The sequence below is a fragment of the Halteromyces radiatus genome (genome assembly GCF_025201355.1).
Source record: "Halteromyces radiatus strain CBS 162.75 chromosome Unknown BX664scaffold_3, whole genome shotgun sequence".
Lineage (NCBI taxonomy): Eukaryota > Fungi > Mucoromycota > Mucoromycetes > Mucorales > Cunninghamellaceae > Halteromyces > Halteromyces radiatus.
In genome coordinates this window covers 2,364,899-2,380,172 of record NW_026251689.1, presented here as the reverse complement: position 1 = coordinate 2,380,172, position 15,274 = coordinate 2,364,899, and the positions used below count along the sequence as shown (strand labels likewise).

At 32.8% G+C, this 15,274-nt stretch overlaps 6 protein-coding genes across 6 annotated transcripts; 3 read left to right on the top strand and 3 right to left on the bottom strand.

Moving 5' to 3' along the window:
• Positions 1-253: 253 nt before the first annotated feature.
• BX664DRAFT_329584 (POT family-domain-containing protein) lies at positions 254-2,685 on the top strand. The gene is made up of 5 exons (XM_051544817.1): positions 254-576; positions 666-724; positions 835-850; positions 925-1,640; positions 1,730-2,685. The coding sequence occupies exons 1-5, from the start codon at positions 278-280 to the stop codon at positions 2,383-2,385; spliced, it is 1,746 nt and encodes a 581-aa protein (XP_051401836.1). The 5' UTR covers positions 254-277; the 3' UTR covers positions 2,386-2,685.
• A 1,535-nt stretch (positions 2,686-4,220) lies between these two features.
• On the bottom strand, positions 4,221-6,389 carry BX664DRAFT_357836 (mate-domain-containing protein). The gene is made up of 4 exons (XM_051547988.1): positions 5,993-6,389; positions 5,712-5,894; positions 4,900-5,626; positions 4,221-4,805 (listed from the first exon to the last, which is right to left on the bottom strand). The coding sequence occupies exons 1-4, from the start codon at positions 6,288-6,290 to the stop codon at positions 4,499-4,501; spliced, it is 1,515 nt and encodes a 504-aa protein (XP_051401835.1). The 5' UTR covers positions 6,291-6,389; the 3' UTR covers positions 4,221-4,498.
• Positions 6,390-6,736: 347 nt separating this feature from the next.
• Positions 6,737-7,603, bottom strand: BX664DRAFT_329572 (uncharacterized protein). Its single transcript, XM_051544816.1, has one exon. The coding sequence runs from the start codon at positions 7,527-7,529 to the stop codon at positions 6,798-6,800; it is 732 nt and encodes a 243-aa protein (XP_051401834.1). The 5' UTR covers positions 7,530-7,603; the 3' UTR covers positions 6,737-6,797.
• Positions 7,604-8,094: 491 nt separating this feature from the next.
• BX664DRAFT_329568 (FAM50A protein) lies at positions 8,095-9,634 on the bottom strand. The gene is made up of 8 exons (XM_051544815.1): positions 9,513-9,634; positions 9,242-9,411; positions 8,930-9,171; positions 8,806-8,867; positions 8,630-8,749; positions 8,418-8,537; positions 8,261-8,356; positions 8,095-8,168 (listed from the first exon to the last, which is right to left on the bottom strand). Exons 1-8 carry the CDS (start codon positions 9,609-9,611, stop codon positions 8,136-8,138), a joined length of 942 nt encoding a protein of 313 aa, XP_051401833.1. The 5' UTR covers positions 9,612-9,634; the 3' UTR covers positions 8,095-8,135.
• A 137-nt stretch (positions 9,635-9,771) lies between these two features.
• Positions 9,772-12,773, top strand: BX664DRAFT_329566 (uncharacterized protein). Its single transcript, XM_051544814.1, has 10 exons — positions 9,772-9,828; positions 9,934-9,987; positions 10,052-10,140; positions 10,232-10,392; positions 10,466-10,551; positions 10,625-10,923; positions 10,999-11,174; positions 11,276-11,591; positions 11,652-12,380; positions 12,450-12,773. The coding sequence occupies exons 1-10, from the start codon at positions 9,795-9,797 to the stop codon at positions 12,528-12,530; spliced, it is 2,025 nt and encodes a 674-aa protein (XP_051401832.1). The 5' UTR covers positions 9,772-9,794; the 3' UTR covers positions 12,531-12,773.
• Positions 12,774-13,207: 434 nt separating this feature from the next.
• Positions 13,208-15,233, top strand: BX664DRAFT_329563 (DHHC palmitoyltransferase-domain-containing protein). The gene is made up of 9 exons (XM_051544813.1): positions 13,208-13,271; positions 13,364-13,449; positions 13,527-13,586; positions 13,755-13,848; positions 13,911-14,005; positions 14,083-14,250; positions 14,340-14,610; positions 14,678-14,766; positions 14,828-15,233. The coding sequence occupies exons 1-9, from the start codon at positions 13,269-13,271 to the stop codon at positions 15,171-15,173; spliced, it is 1,212 nt and encodes a 403-aa protein (XP_051401831.1). The 5' UTR covers positions 13,208-13,268; the 3' UTR covers positions 15,174-15,233.
• Positions 15,234-15,274: the final 41 nt, after the last annotated feature.

Genomic DNA, 15,274 nt, shown 5'->3' with positions numbered 1-15,274 from the left:
TCGTTAGACGATAGAAATTATTTGATCTTGTATTCCAAAAAAAAAAAAAACAATAGGTTGAAAAAAAAAAAATTCATTGTTGATCCATACTCGTTATACTTTCTTTTTTTCCATCTGCTGATATATAATAAAAAAAAAAAAAAAAGATGGGACACTCGAAGCGGTAATTGAAAATCGTCCTATCCAATATAAAATGTTTATTTTTTTTTCTTTGATCTATTTACTTTCCTTTTCTTCTTTTTTTTCACTTTTTTTTTTTTTTTTGTTCTTTTGAATCATGTCGGAAAAACAAGAAGTAGTCTCTGTTCAACAGACTTCTTACGAATATGAAATTCAAGAAAAACGCGAAACAGAAACTCAAATCCATGATCATCATCAAGAAGAACACCCTGAACCTACTGAAGAAGAATGGAAAACTTTACCTGAAGTCGCAGATAGTATTCCCAAATCTGCCTATCTTGTTATCTTGATTGAATTTTGTGAACGTTTCACTTACTATGGTTTATCTGGTCCCTTCCAAAATTATGTTCAAAATCCTGCTTCTGATCATTTTCCAGCTGATCATCCTGGTGCTATGTAAGTGAAAAAAAAAAGAAGAATCATTTTCAAACTATTGATTGTTTTTTTTCTCAATTTTTTTTTTTTTTTGAAATCTATTTTTTTAGGGGTCGAGGTCAACAAACTGCTACAGCTCTCACTACTTTCTTCCAATTCTGGTGTTACAGTAAGTTTATAGCTAAACAATCAACTTTTTTTTTTTTTTTTTTTTTTACAAATTGAAGGGGCACTAAATTTCTTTTCTTTTTTTTTTTTTTCTCACTCTGATTATTGTAGTTACACCCATCATTGGGTAAGTTTATAAAGGGATGATTGATGATGTATGATGATGAAACTCATTTTTTTTTTGTTGACATGATTATATAGTGCCATAATTGCTGATCAATTCCTTGGCAAATACAAGACCATTGTACTTTTCGCTCTCATATATATGGTTGGTTTGATTATTTTGACCTGTACTGCTAGTCCTGCTGCCATCTCCAATGGTGCTACTTTCCCCGGTTTCATCGTTTCCCTTATCGTCATCGGTCTAGGTACTGGGGGTATCAAGGCCAATGTATCACCACTTGTTGCCGAACAATATCGATCAAGGAATGCCTATGTCAAGACTTTGACCAATGGTAAACGGGTTATCGTCACTCCTCAGGCTACTTATCAAAAAATTTTCAACATGTTTTACTGGGGTATCAATGTTGGTTCCTTATCTGCCATCGCCACTACTGAATTGGAAAAGAACGTTGGTTTCTGGGCCGCTTATCTCTTACCTACCTGTATGTTTGTCCCTTGTATCATTGTTGTACTTCTTGGTCGTAATCAATACGTTCAAAACCCTCCTCGTGGTTCTGTCTTTGTGGAAGCTGGTAAACTCTTCATGTTCAGTCGAAAGGTCACTGGTGGTTTGGAAGCATGCAAGCCCTCTTTACTTCAAATTAGTCATCCTGAACTCGCTGCCAAAGCTACCTGGGATGATATCTTTGTTGATGAATTGAAACGTACATTGAAGGCATGTATTGTATTCTGTTGGTACCCTATCTATTGGTTGTGTTATTCTCAAATTACCAACAATTTGATCTCTCAAGCTGGTAAGTCACCAAAAAAAAAAAAAAAAAGTCTGATGATGATGATGATGATGTGAATGAACCCATTATTATTATCCTTTTACTCTCCATAGGTACGATGTTGACGGGCAATGTGCCAAACGATATTATGCAAAATATTGATCCTTTAGTACTAATCATTACGATCCCCATCATGGACCGTATCGTTTATCCTGCTCTTCGTAAATTCGGTATTCCTATGCGACCTATTTTCCGTATTACACTTGGTTTTCTTTTCGGTGCTATTGCTATGGGTTATACTGCTGGTATCCAATCGATGATTTACAATACTCCTCCTTATTATAACTACCCCTCTGAAGGTGAAACAGGACAAAACTGGATTTCTGCTGGTTATCAAATCCCCTCTTATGTGTTTATCGCTTTGTCTGAAATCTTTGCATCCATCACTGGTCTTGAATATGCTTACAAGAAGGCTCCTCAATCCATGAAGTCCATTGTTATGGCTTTGTTCTTATTCACCAATTGTTTCGCATCCATTTTGGCCTTCGCTCTTGTATCTGTTACCGTCGATCCCAAACTTCACTGGATGTATACTGGTGTTGCCTGTGCTGCGTTTGTATGTGCCGTCCTCATCTACATTATTCATGGAAAGAATGACGCTAGTGATGTTGAAGAAGATGCTATTGGACGAAATGATGATCAAGCTGAAGCTTATGGAAAGCACAAGTCTGCCATCATTGAATATGAAGCTGAAAAGGGTGGTGTTTAATATATTGTTATTAGTGTTTTATTCAAGAGTGTGATGAATCATTGATTGATTGATCCCTTGTATTTTTTTTTTTTTTGTTATTTATATACATATATATTATTTTACTTCAAGTGATTCACTTATTATTTACTATTTATTTGTACTTCTTTATTAAAGCAAAACTATTTTTTTTTCTATTTCTACCTTCATCATTTTGAAAAGTAATATTTTATACCGTTATCTTTTTACTGTAAACACAGACAATAATCAAATAAACTTTTTTTTGACTTTATTTGATGTCCTTTTTTGGGATAATCCCACACTAAAATGACGGCGACAGTCTTCCTTTTTTGTATATAATGTTCTTTTTTTGATAGAAGGAAAGGGTGTTATGTCGTACGATGCCACATGATGGGTTTTTTTTTCTTTTTTTCTTTTCCTTTTTTTCCTTTTTTTCCCCAGGTGCGTCCATCAGTTAAACACAGGATGGATACATATCGACGTCGACTGGCTGATTATTTTCCAAGCTCAAAAATGACATTATGCAAAATACGCTTCCCTTTTTATTGGCAATATGTCCATTGAATCTTTTTTTCAATCTTCGATTTGTGTAGATGTTGATTATCATTATTTTTTTTTAATATGATTAAAATGATTGATGATCCTCCTTTAGTTCCTTTTTTTTATTTTTTTATATATACGGAAGAGTATTTTTTTTTCTTTATTTCGGATAACGGAATGAAATCGAAAAATATGTTAAGATACATTATGATATCCTGATATGGTCATATATAGGTCGTATTTTTGGAATTTTTCTTATATTATTATTCATCATTTAATCATACAATCCTACCATCTCATCATACAATCCTACCATCTCATCATACAATCCTACCATCTCATCATACAATCCTACCATCTCATCATACAATCCTACCATCTCATCATACAATCCTACCATCTCATCATACAATCCTACCATCTCATCATACAATCCTACCATCTCATCATACAATCCTACCATCTCATCATACTATTATACAATTATCATTCAATCATCTTATTAGTAATCTGTCACATTTCATCTTAATGAATCTCAATATCATCGTAAATGAGCCATCCAATGATCTCCAATGTCTCATGTGATATAGCAAGTTCAAATTCCGGTATCTCAATCATCTTTAACAAAAAGAATTTCAGCCATAGCCCATATACACACATTTTACTATGGTATGACTGGAGGTTTTAAACTGAAAAATGGAGATTTCCTTCTAGAGTAGATATTTATGTGATATTTTTTTTTTTTTTGCTATTTTCTACGCATTATGGACAAGCTGTCTTTTTGATCCAATAACAAAAGAAATAATCATAGATAATATACACATCTTTCGTTAATGGTGCTTATATGGTATGATGATGGTTTTAAGCTTAAAAATGGGGATTTGAAAAATGACTAGAGCTTTTTATGTGGATTCATTTTTTTTTTTTTTTTTTTTTTGATTTTTACAGCCAAAATTTTCCAACTCCTCAGCCAAATTTGGTTGTAAAAAACCAATCGTCAAGGGGGTAATCAGGCAATTTTTCGAAAAATCGATGAAATCTTTTGATGTTCATTGCACATTAGATGGCAAATGGTAAACTGAGATTAGATGATATTAGACAAGTTTTTTGATAGGAATACAATGATGATAGTTTTATTGGATGATGATGACTATTGGTTTGAGGGATGACAATATTGACATTTCATTTTTAATTTATTTTTATATTTCTAGGTACACTGATGTTTTTTGTTACCATAGCATCATTACAATTCTACAATAAATAAATAAAAACAAACTATTATACAAGACAGATAGAATATTCAAACAGTCATTTATTTATTTATTTATTACATATATATATATATATATATAAACAAATATCCGTACCATGCTAATAAATAAGTCAACTAAGAGAGGGAATACTATTGTAAAAAGGCAATAAACTAAAAAATAGAGGGAAATTCACTGTGTATATATAAAAATGAAGAGTTCATATGTTCAAATGTATTGTCGGACAGTGCAACAGGTAAATATATGTGATAATAAACAAATTGAAATAAATGGATGATCATGTCTTGGATGTCGAGTTTGATTTATGCATTCAACAATGGTTCGGTGGAATCAATGGAATCTATATCTTCATGGTGGAGTTTTTGCTCAGCAATTTGAATACGATGATGAATCTTCTTTGCTTCAGCATGCCAATCAATAATCCATAAAAAGATAACTTGCGAACCAGCGCTGAGAAAGAGAGCGATTGTCAAACCAGTCCATAAACCAGTCAATGCCATTCCCAATTTGAAGGTGAGTACGTACCCAATAGGAGCAGCCACAGCATAATAAGCGAACACATTCAAATAAGCAGCTACTTTTTGTCTACCCAAACCACGGATGATACCACTAAAACAAAATAAAAAGAAAATGGTTGATTAATTTGTCCTTGATATCAAAGCACTATACGTATATAACCTTTTTTTTTTTTTTTTTTTTTTACCTAGCTACACCGGCAACACCATCACTAATTTGGAAAAGAGCACAAATAGGTAAGATGACACTGACTCGTTGAACAACATCTTCTTCAGAGGTAAACAAGTAACCAAACCAAGATCGAGTGAGAATGAAGAAAAGTGAATTGAGAGTACCAAAAACAACGGCAAAAATAAGGGCCATAGAGGATGCACGAGTAGCCTTGATAGCAGCACCTTCACCAAGAGCATTTCCCACACGATTAGAGATGGTAACAGCGATACCATATGGAATAGTATAAGTGGCAGCACCAGATGTCAACAAGATAGATTGAGCGGCAAGATCCACAGTACTGAGATAAGAAGCTGCCAAAGCACTAAGTTCGAAACTCCACCATTCTACAGATATAGCGATAACACCAGGTAAACCAAGACGTAAGAAAGGACCCCAATCAGATAAACATTCGCGAGTCCATCCACCCCAAGCAGCAAGACCATCGACAAATTGAATATAAAGTAATAATAGTGTTAACATTATCCAGTAACTGATACTTGTAGCCAGAGGAGCACCGATAAATCCAAGTTTGAAAGGTTCTAAAAAGACCAAGGAATAATTCAACATCAAGTTGATCGGTGAAGCAATAATTAATGCATAAGTAGAAGCCTGCATTATTCCTTGGGCTTGTAGATATTTCTTGACAGCTTCAAAAGCAATATAAGCTGGAGCTCCAAACATAAGATATCGTAAAAACATTCCTATAATGATATTAAAGTTTAAGTGATAAGTTGCATCAATAGGACGATTTCTAATTGAACTTTATTATTCATTTCATCAACGTACCTGCATGTTCCGCCAATTCAGGTTCTTGATTCAAAGCCAATAAAATACGTTCACCATTCCACCAAATACCAGCAATAGGTAAAAACATGAGACCCAAGATAACTAAAGCTCGTTGTAAATGTACGCCCACCAATGTTTTGTCCTTTGCCCCTGTCCATGCTTGACTACATAAAGTATCTAATGCTATAAAATAAAATTAAAAAAAAAAAGAAACAATATAAAAGTGAATAAAATGGATTAAACTATTGTCTCTTTTTTTTAAAAAAAAAATGGATTCATACCTGTAGTCATACCATGAGCTATACTCCACGCACTAACAGAAGCAAACATTGAACCAAGAGCTGCGGCAGCAAGTTGAGTAGCACCCAGTCGACCAAGTGTGAATACAGAAGCCATTTGTAATGAATTTTGTAACATGTAAGTACCAATGACAGGAATACAATTCTTCAAAAGCCATTTGAATTCCTTGGACCATGAAGAAGGATCTTGATCTTGAACAAACTTCCCAGTAGCATTGACAAGAGGAGTTCGTTCAGTAGCAGAATCAATGGACGAGCGTCTTGTAATTGAGTTATCCATAAAGTTGTTTATTGATATATATATATATATGTATAGTCTTTCTATTTGAATATTCTTTTTAGTATGGTATAAACAGTTGTTGATAAGAAAAAAAAAAAAAGAAAGAAAGAACAAGGAAAAAGGAGAAAAAGGAAAAGAAAAAGTTTTTAAGGGACTGATTTTAACCCCGAATCAGCGGAGAAGCAGTGAATGAGTGACTCATGAGGCCATTTTTTATGAGATAAAAGCAGAGAAATCCAATCAAATCAAAAAAATCATCACTCTCGGTATTGATTCTTTGGATGGTGAAAGACATATATAAAAATATCCATGCATTAAGATGGCCATTGCCGCAGCACAGAAAAAAAAAAAGGGGGTACATAACCTTTTTAGAAAAAAAAAGACGTAGGAATTGAGTTCCGATATTTTGTATTTGTTTGTACATTTTTTTATTGACAAAACTATGAATATATATATATATATATATATATATATGTCTAAATTAAGTTTAAAAATATATATGATGAATTAAAATAAAGATGCCCAGTCTTCAGTCTTCATTTGTAACCCTTGTTGAACTGCCAATGTACGATTTCCTTGAGATTGACCAATAAGATGATTCCGAATCATTTGAAGTCGATTCACTGCTGTCTGTTGTCCATCATTACTATTTTGTTTCAATTCTTCCTTTGCTTCTTTGATCAATTTTTCTATTATGGGTGGTAAACCATAAATATCATCTACATACGTACTATCATATTTCTCGATATAGGCAATAATATCATCCGTCAATATCCATTCTTCCATCTTCCGTTGGCGTTGGCTTTCCATCTCAGCAAGACTATGTTGATGATCGACTTTGTGTTGATAACTCTGATATGACATGGAGCCTGGATCTAAATCGTCACCATATACTTCATCATCATAGAGTCCTGTTGGTCCATTTAAAAAAGCTACTACTTCTGATCCATCCATAGGTGACATGGATGATAATAAAAGTTGTTCATATTGTTCATGTAGACCAATTTCATTTGATAATCGAGAAGAAACTAAACCTTTACTGGATGATGATGATGATGATTGCCCTGTGAATACATCAAATTCTTGATTATGATCATGTACTTTATCCTCCCCACTGCGAAATAAATCTGACTGTCGTTGTGAAGAAGTATTATATTGACTTGCAGTAGCTAATGTACGGTCGTGATGAAGTGAGTTATTCAAGTGAGAAGGACCAGCTTTTGTCGTTAAAAAACTCATATTCGTTATGATATGTCTATGATATAGAGAAAGGGAAAGAAGTTAAAAAAAAAAAAGAAAAAAAGAAAAAAGAAAAAAAGGGGAGATACAACGTAGAATGCAAAACGCCAAAAGTTTTAAACGAATCGGAGCGCATCATGTGATATTTACAAACCAAAACATCATCATCATCAAAAAGACATAACTATTTAATGATGAATTTCAATTCAATCATCCATATCATAATAGAAAACAAAGATGATATCACACTATTTCCCTCCTATTCCCTTTTTTCCTCCAATGAGATAAGGTTACTCTTCCTTTGATATACGACTGCTTTGAATCGTATCTAAACCATCTTATCACTTGTGTACCATAAAAGGATTGTCGGTCATCGAAATACTAGTGAACGATCCAAATCTAAAAATGAGCATTAAAAGTATATGCTGACAAAGAATCCTATCCATCTTTTCCGTCATGCATCATGTAATACTAAAAAAAAAAAAAAAAAAAAAAAAATAATAAAGTCATTCATGATGATATATTTCTTTCCTTTATTCACAAAAAAAAAAAAAAAAAAAAATAGTCTAAATCATAACTCAATAATCTAATGAATCAAAACGATAATTATCGACTGTCTTTGATTCTATAGGCACCATACTAGAAAAAAAAAAAAAAAAAAAAGAACGTATTCGTCAATGTTTCCTACTAATTATCCACACTAGATATTTCATATTATCTTTTAAACTCACATCCTTGGAATGTTCATAAGTTTCCCATCGACTTGCTGGAAAAATGTGCTTATTACGTTCATACCAACTTCGTTCGACCACTTTACCAGCATGAGACTATATACAAAACGGAACATAATTAATATTTGTTATTCATTAGATTTTTTCAATATCATACCTCTTCCTTTTCCACTGTAGCATCATTGACTAAACGGACATCATCATGTACATCAAAACTAAATAAAGGACCAGACTTGCCACGAACCTTATTGATGATGAAATCATAAAAAGTATAATGCTATATATATAAAAGAGAGAGAGAGAGGTGATCATTTTTTAATTCAACATTGTCAGAAATCTTATTTGATTTCTATTTTTTTTTAAACTTACATGAGGAATGATCAAATCTTCCTTAACATAGATCAAATTATCCACATTGACACCACGAAGCTGAGGAAATTGTTTTCTACAATTATCCAGGAATTGAGCAATAGTATCACCTTTCTTGCACTATTAAAATAAAACAACAAGTTAATACTGATAGAATAATATATGATTATCTTTACCTCGACAGATTTTCGATGACCAGTTCCATCCCAATATGAATATGTGATATCAATTTTTTCATCTAGATTAACAAATAAATATATAACAGTATTAGACAATTGTCATTACTTTTATATAACTTACTTTTTAACATTTCTTGTTTTTCCAACCATTCTTTTCGCAAGTTTTCCCTTTCCAATCGTTCCGCATATTCTCTTTCCCGATCAGGTAAAAAACTTGTGTCAACAGAAGGATCTTTGGCCATTTTCCTTTTCTTTGGTACATCTGACTTGATATCTAATTGTTCTTGATCCTCATGTTCATCGTCATCAGCAAAAGAAAGCTTCATGACTTGTTTCTTTTTTCGTTTCTTCTTCTTTTCTTCTCTAATAATAATAATATTAATAATATTAATAAAAATTATGTCAAGTATCCTATTATATTTCTTTCACTTACCCAAGTGGCGCTGTCTTTGCTGCTTCTCGTTTTTGTTTTTCTTCCAAATTTTCACGAATCTTTCTGTAATCAGAGAGTTCCGTAAGACCAATAGTACTTGTCTTTAATTGGGATTCAATATCTGTTGTAGCTGCTGCAAATTTATCGGAACCAACACGCACTTCATTCAGCTGATCATATTAAAAAAAAAAAAAAAAAAAAGGTAAGTAAAAGTAGATCCATGCTTACTGAGGTTATTATTATTATTATTGGTCCGATTTGCTGGTTATACCTTTGCAATTCGTTGTTTTTCCTTTTCAGATTCATCATAAATTCTTTGTCGTGCTTTCTCTAATTGTTTTCGTCGATGTCCTTCTACTTGTGAATCCATTTTATATATACTGAGAAAAAAAAAAGGGAGAAAGGAAACAAACGAGGAATCCTTACAGCTTTTTTGTGCTTCTCACATTTTTCAACTTCCGCCATTTTTTTTTTCTTCCTGTCATTATAAAAAAGCACTTTTTTCACCTCTTACTTTTTTTTTTTGCTTCGTGATATACACGTTCTTTCTAGAATGTGGTTTTTGTATGCTCTTCAGAATGGTCAAGGTATTTTAATCTCGGACGTGATAGATATACTAAAACAAGGCGGTTTCTTTATCTGACTACGAGTTTTATTTATTTTTATTTTATTTTATTTCATTTTTTTGTTAGACGCACAAAGAATACTTCTTCGTCCAGGACTACTATATTCCATAGGACGTAAAGGTAATTGTATCAAAAATATATTTATTAATCTTATTGATCTTTTCTTTTTATTATAATGCTGTAGGTGCTGATATTATGCCTTTGATTGCGGAAAAGTCAATCAGTCGACGACATGCGACTTTGAAAATAGAGCCTATCAATGCTCAACATATGGTAAGTCTTTCCCAAACTAACTATGCGGTCATTCGATCATTCAAATTTTAGGTGTATTGATCAATTTTTTCTCTTTTTTTTTTGATCATAGATTGATATTAACTATCGACCTTATGTATGGTTCCATGATTTAGGATCAAAATTTGGATCTTATGTGAATTCTATCCGAGTTGAAGGGGATGCATTGGATCAAGGAATTTATATGAAAGATGGTGATATTCTCAAAATGGGCACTAGATCATGTCAATTTCGGTAAAAAATATATATATATTGTATACATTTGTTGATTTACACATCCATTTTCTTAATATATTCTTTTATTTAGACTTTGTTGGGAACCTTTGATAATTAGTCGTCAAACAATGACTCAAATGGACAAACAAAAGTTGTACGAAGCAGCTCAAAAAATAGGTAAGAATAGGGAAGGAAAAAAAGAAGTTGGGCCATTGTTATCTGATCCTTCTTTCTTTTTTTTTTTTTTTAGGTGCAAAGATTACTCAATCTGTCCGATCCTCATATACACATGTTTTGGTAACAACAATTCAAATGAGCTTCAAAGTGGCTCGCTGTTTGGCTGATGTGAAACCTATTGTATCTCAAGAATGGTTGGATGCTTTGGTTGCTCTACCCGATGTGGATTTCAAGTTTCCTTCTACTGATGATTATATGCCTCCAACGGATGATTCCTGTCGTGGTCCCCTTGGAATCCCTGATTTTAGGCCAAATCCCCGTCGCTCAACTTTATTTACTAATAAACGATTCATCTTCTTTGAAGAGAAACAGGTAATGCAAGAAACTTGATGGTAGATAGTCATACTGAAGCTTGATTTTTTTTTGTTTCTTTTTATCTGTTGATAGTACCAGTCCATGTCACCATTGGTTAATGCTTGTAAAGGTACAAGTGAACTACTCAATACGAAGACAGCTGATCCGTTTGAAGACAACTTGAACGCTGATGATGTTATTGTTGTTGATTCGGAATGTTTGTCGGATACTCATGGTGGTCAAAATATTGTATTTGCTTTAGATTCTGTGTAAGTGTGTCTCTTCGAAGTCAATATAGATATTCATTACTCTTCTAACTTATATATATACATATATATATATTTACTTTCAACATCTTTAACTTCTTTAGTCAAAGACGACCTGTGGATCAAATGGAAATATGTTGGGCAATTGCTTATTGTTCAATTGATACACATTGTAACGCAAGAACTGACGCATCTGCAGTGGCAGCAATATCCTCTATCAAAAATGCATCTCGTTCAACCTCAGCCAGGGCACAATCATCATCAAGGGCAACACATAATGGCTCAGTAGTAACAGCAAAGTCTTCTTCACCGATCATTTACCAAACGCCAATACCACCATCCACTTCTACATCAAACTTATCAGCATCAATGAAAAGAGATCAGTCTATAATAACACAAGCAACCGATAGAAAAGCAAAGGTATTATGACATTCTATATATGATGCGAAAACTAAAATTATGTCATTTTTATTGTAGAAGACGATGGATTTAGATGATCTTTTTGATGATCTTATTGGAGATGATCCTCCTCTTCCTCCTCCTATCACAAACAATTCAAATATCAATGAAGCATCAACCGCTGGCAATCATCACAAGAAATTTAGTCCGATGGCTCCTCAACGGCAAGATGATCAACCCTCAACCCCACTTTCGTCATCATCAGCATCAGCAGCAGCAACACCAGCAAACCATTCGTCCTCCAATATAGCTACTGATGGTATAAGCGTTGATTCTACAACAGTATTGAGACGTAGAAGATCTGATTCCCCTCTCGACAATTCCCATCAAACGGTGGCATCATCTACAAGCAAGCGACAAAAAACAAATCAACATAGGGACCCAGCGGAATCATTAATCAAGGGGAAAGAGAGGTTACTCCAAATTGTAGAAGGGACTGATGCAGATGATAACAACAACAATAGCAGCACCGACATGAACAATACTTTCAGTAACAGTGACTTGAGCCGTGACATCCCACAAAGTAATAAACAATCTAGGCCATCGAAATCATCATCTACAACATCGACAACTATTCGAACACCATATACTCTTCCCGAGCTCGAAAATGAAAATACCGAAATTATCTCTGGAAAGCAATATACCAAGGTCAATTATATTAGCATGGTTGTTTCAAATGAGCCTCAAAGGACGGTACAGGCAACACGACAGCAGAGTCCCAATCAAATCAATTACAAAAGATTCAAAAAGGTAAAAGATCAAAAAAAAAAAAATAAATAAAGGTTGCTTAATTATATTCTTCTTTTATATATGTATTAGGCTTCACACCCTATCCCAGCGGATCCTCTTTACTTTATAAGCATGTCTACTGAAGTACATTCAAATCCAAGAGGTATATGAAAAAAAAAAGGAATAAAGAGGAATTATCACTATTTTCTTTAATGTTGGTTTTATTTTATATATATTAGATTCGACCACTTTTCAAACAAGACCTATATCAAATCATATTGAAGAAGACTTTTCTGATATCCGAATTCGATCAACTGGATCACGTAGAATGACACGATTTTAGTTTAGTATCATCATGATGGATCGATACCCCTATTATTTTGTATATAATAAAAGATTTATTTTACAACCAACAATATATTGTGTCTTTACATTGATTTATCATGTCATTTGAAATTACATACGTATCCTTGTGGTAAAAGAATGTTTTTCGCCGAGAACTGTTCCATACACAAAGTGCCTAGATAATTTTACAGTGTTTTCAAGGTTTGTTGTCACAAGAAAATAGCTTCGTGATATTATAAAATAAATATATAAAAAAAAAATGGATATGTTGACTAAATGTATATCTGTCTTTTTTCTGTTATTCAAAATCTCTTGTACTCAATGGAACTACTGCCACTCTTCTTTTTCTTCTTCTTGTACTCAATTTGGATTATGCGACAATAATATTTTTATTTTCTTCTTGTCATCTATTTTCTATCCTTACGATATTTTGAATTTCCGACATTTATTATTGAATAAAGTGTAGAGTCAGTGTCCCAAAACTGCCATTTTTTTTTCTTTTTCTTTTTTTTTTCTTTTTTTCCTCTTGAGCTTTTTCTTTTGTTTCCATAGTGACAACAGGCAATGGTAAAGACCAATACAATGACTTTATATTTGTACCATCCTTTTTTTTTTATTTCTTATACTTCCTTCATAACTAATGATCTTTTTATTGGTAGGGACTACTGGGTACCTTGCTGTTGTTACTTGTACTTATATGTGCAGCTCTATTCATCCTCCTATTTGGCGAGAATCCTCGGTTAAGGTAATGAACGATTGCTCATTTGGTTAATCATGGTATTATTTTATTCGTATCTATTCACTTTTGGCAATATTATATAGGCATGGTATTATTGGCAAGGCTCATTCTCTTTTGACAAGTACTTTACCCAAGACCGTCAGGTAAAAAAAAAAAAAAAAAAAAAAAAAAAAAAAAAAAAAAAAAAAAAAAAAAAAAAAAAGGATGGTATTTAGCATAAACTAATAACCAGAAACAACCATTTATTTTACCTTTTTTTTTTTTCCTCTCTCTCTCTCTCTCTCTTTTTTCTATTATTGACTGGTTTCTAGCTTTGTTCTTCGTAAAACCATTGGTCCTACCAATATGAAACGACTCGGCAGTTGCTGGTCTTACTGCTGCGAGTCTCGAAATCCATTTTTACAAGTAAGCAAACGAAAATATATAGGTCTACAATGAAACTTTACTTTTTTTAACGTATTATATAGATATTTTTTATTTTGTTAACGTCAGTATCCATTGGTGGCTTCTTGAAGCATGCCTTACCACATATTCCTGGTATTTATCTCCATCCCATTCATTTGTAAGTTCAAAAAAAAGAAAATCATAAAGAAATAACAATCTCATCTTTTTTTCTTTGTTTTATATATACATATTAAGGTATATTATCCCATTTCAAATCATTTGCCTGTATATTAGCTACTATATAGCATGCACTTCTGATCCTGGTACTGTTACTGAAAAGAATGTTCAATTCTACATGGATCTTTTTCCTTATGATGGATTACTTTATACTCCCAAAGTTTGTCCGACCTGTCACCTTCCAAAGTAAGATGATTTAAATTTCTGATCCTAGAATATTTTAATGATACTTTCTCTGTTTTTTTTTTTTTTTTTTTATTGTTATTTATTTATAGGCCAGCAAGATCCAAACATTGTTCTTTATGCAAGACTTGTGTTAGCCAGATGGATCATCATTGTGCTTGGTTGAATCGATGTGTGGGTTACAACAACCACCGATACTTTTTTATGTTTTTATTCTATTTGACCCAGTTTTGTACCTATGGCTTTTATCTCTGTTTCCAGGTGTACCGTGGTATGGTGATTGAATGGGGTTTGGATCGCGCTTATCTTCATGATCGGAGAACTGGACAACAAATTCCACTGACTTTCAGAAAGGCAATGATTGTAAGTGTAAATGGAAAAAACGTCTTTTATTGTCAAATGTATGAAATGTTCTTTTTTTTTGGTATAGCATGTTTTGCAAAAAGATCGAGTTATTGGCTCCATTGGTATTTTGTCCTTTGTGATGGGTATTGTCGTATTCATTTTTATGGTGTATCAGTAAGTTATATATATTGTTTTGATGAATTTATATACTAAAAAAAAATATTGATTTTATTAGGTTATATCTTGCTGGCCGCGGGATTACTACAAATGAAGCATTCAAATGGGAAATGTTGGAAGATGCTATCGACCGTGGGGATATATGGATCATTGAAGAAGAGGAAGAAAAACCAATCAAACCAAAAAAATCAAAAAAATCAAAAGGTTCAAAAAAGAAAAATGGATTCATTAACGACAATGATAAAGGGAAACGACAATTTATACAGAAACGAACGATATCATCAAGTACTGGCATCATTCAAGAACATCAAGTCAAAAGTTTAGAGGAAGTGGATAATATTTATGATCATGGATTTTTTAGAAATTTATGGAATATATTCTTTCCTATTAGTGTGCCATCTTGATTTAGTGATAAACTTTTTACGTTGTATACGATTGAAATAAAAAAAAAAACTGTACCTTTATTTGATTTCATCAGGGCCAAAGTTTTTGTGTGAGGTGACTG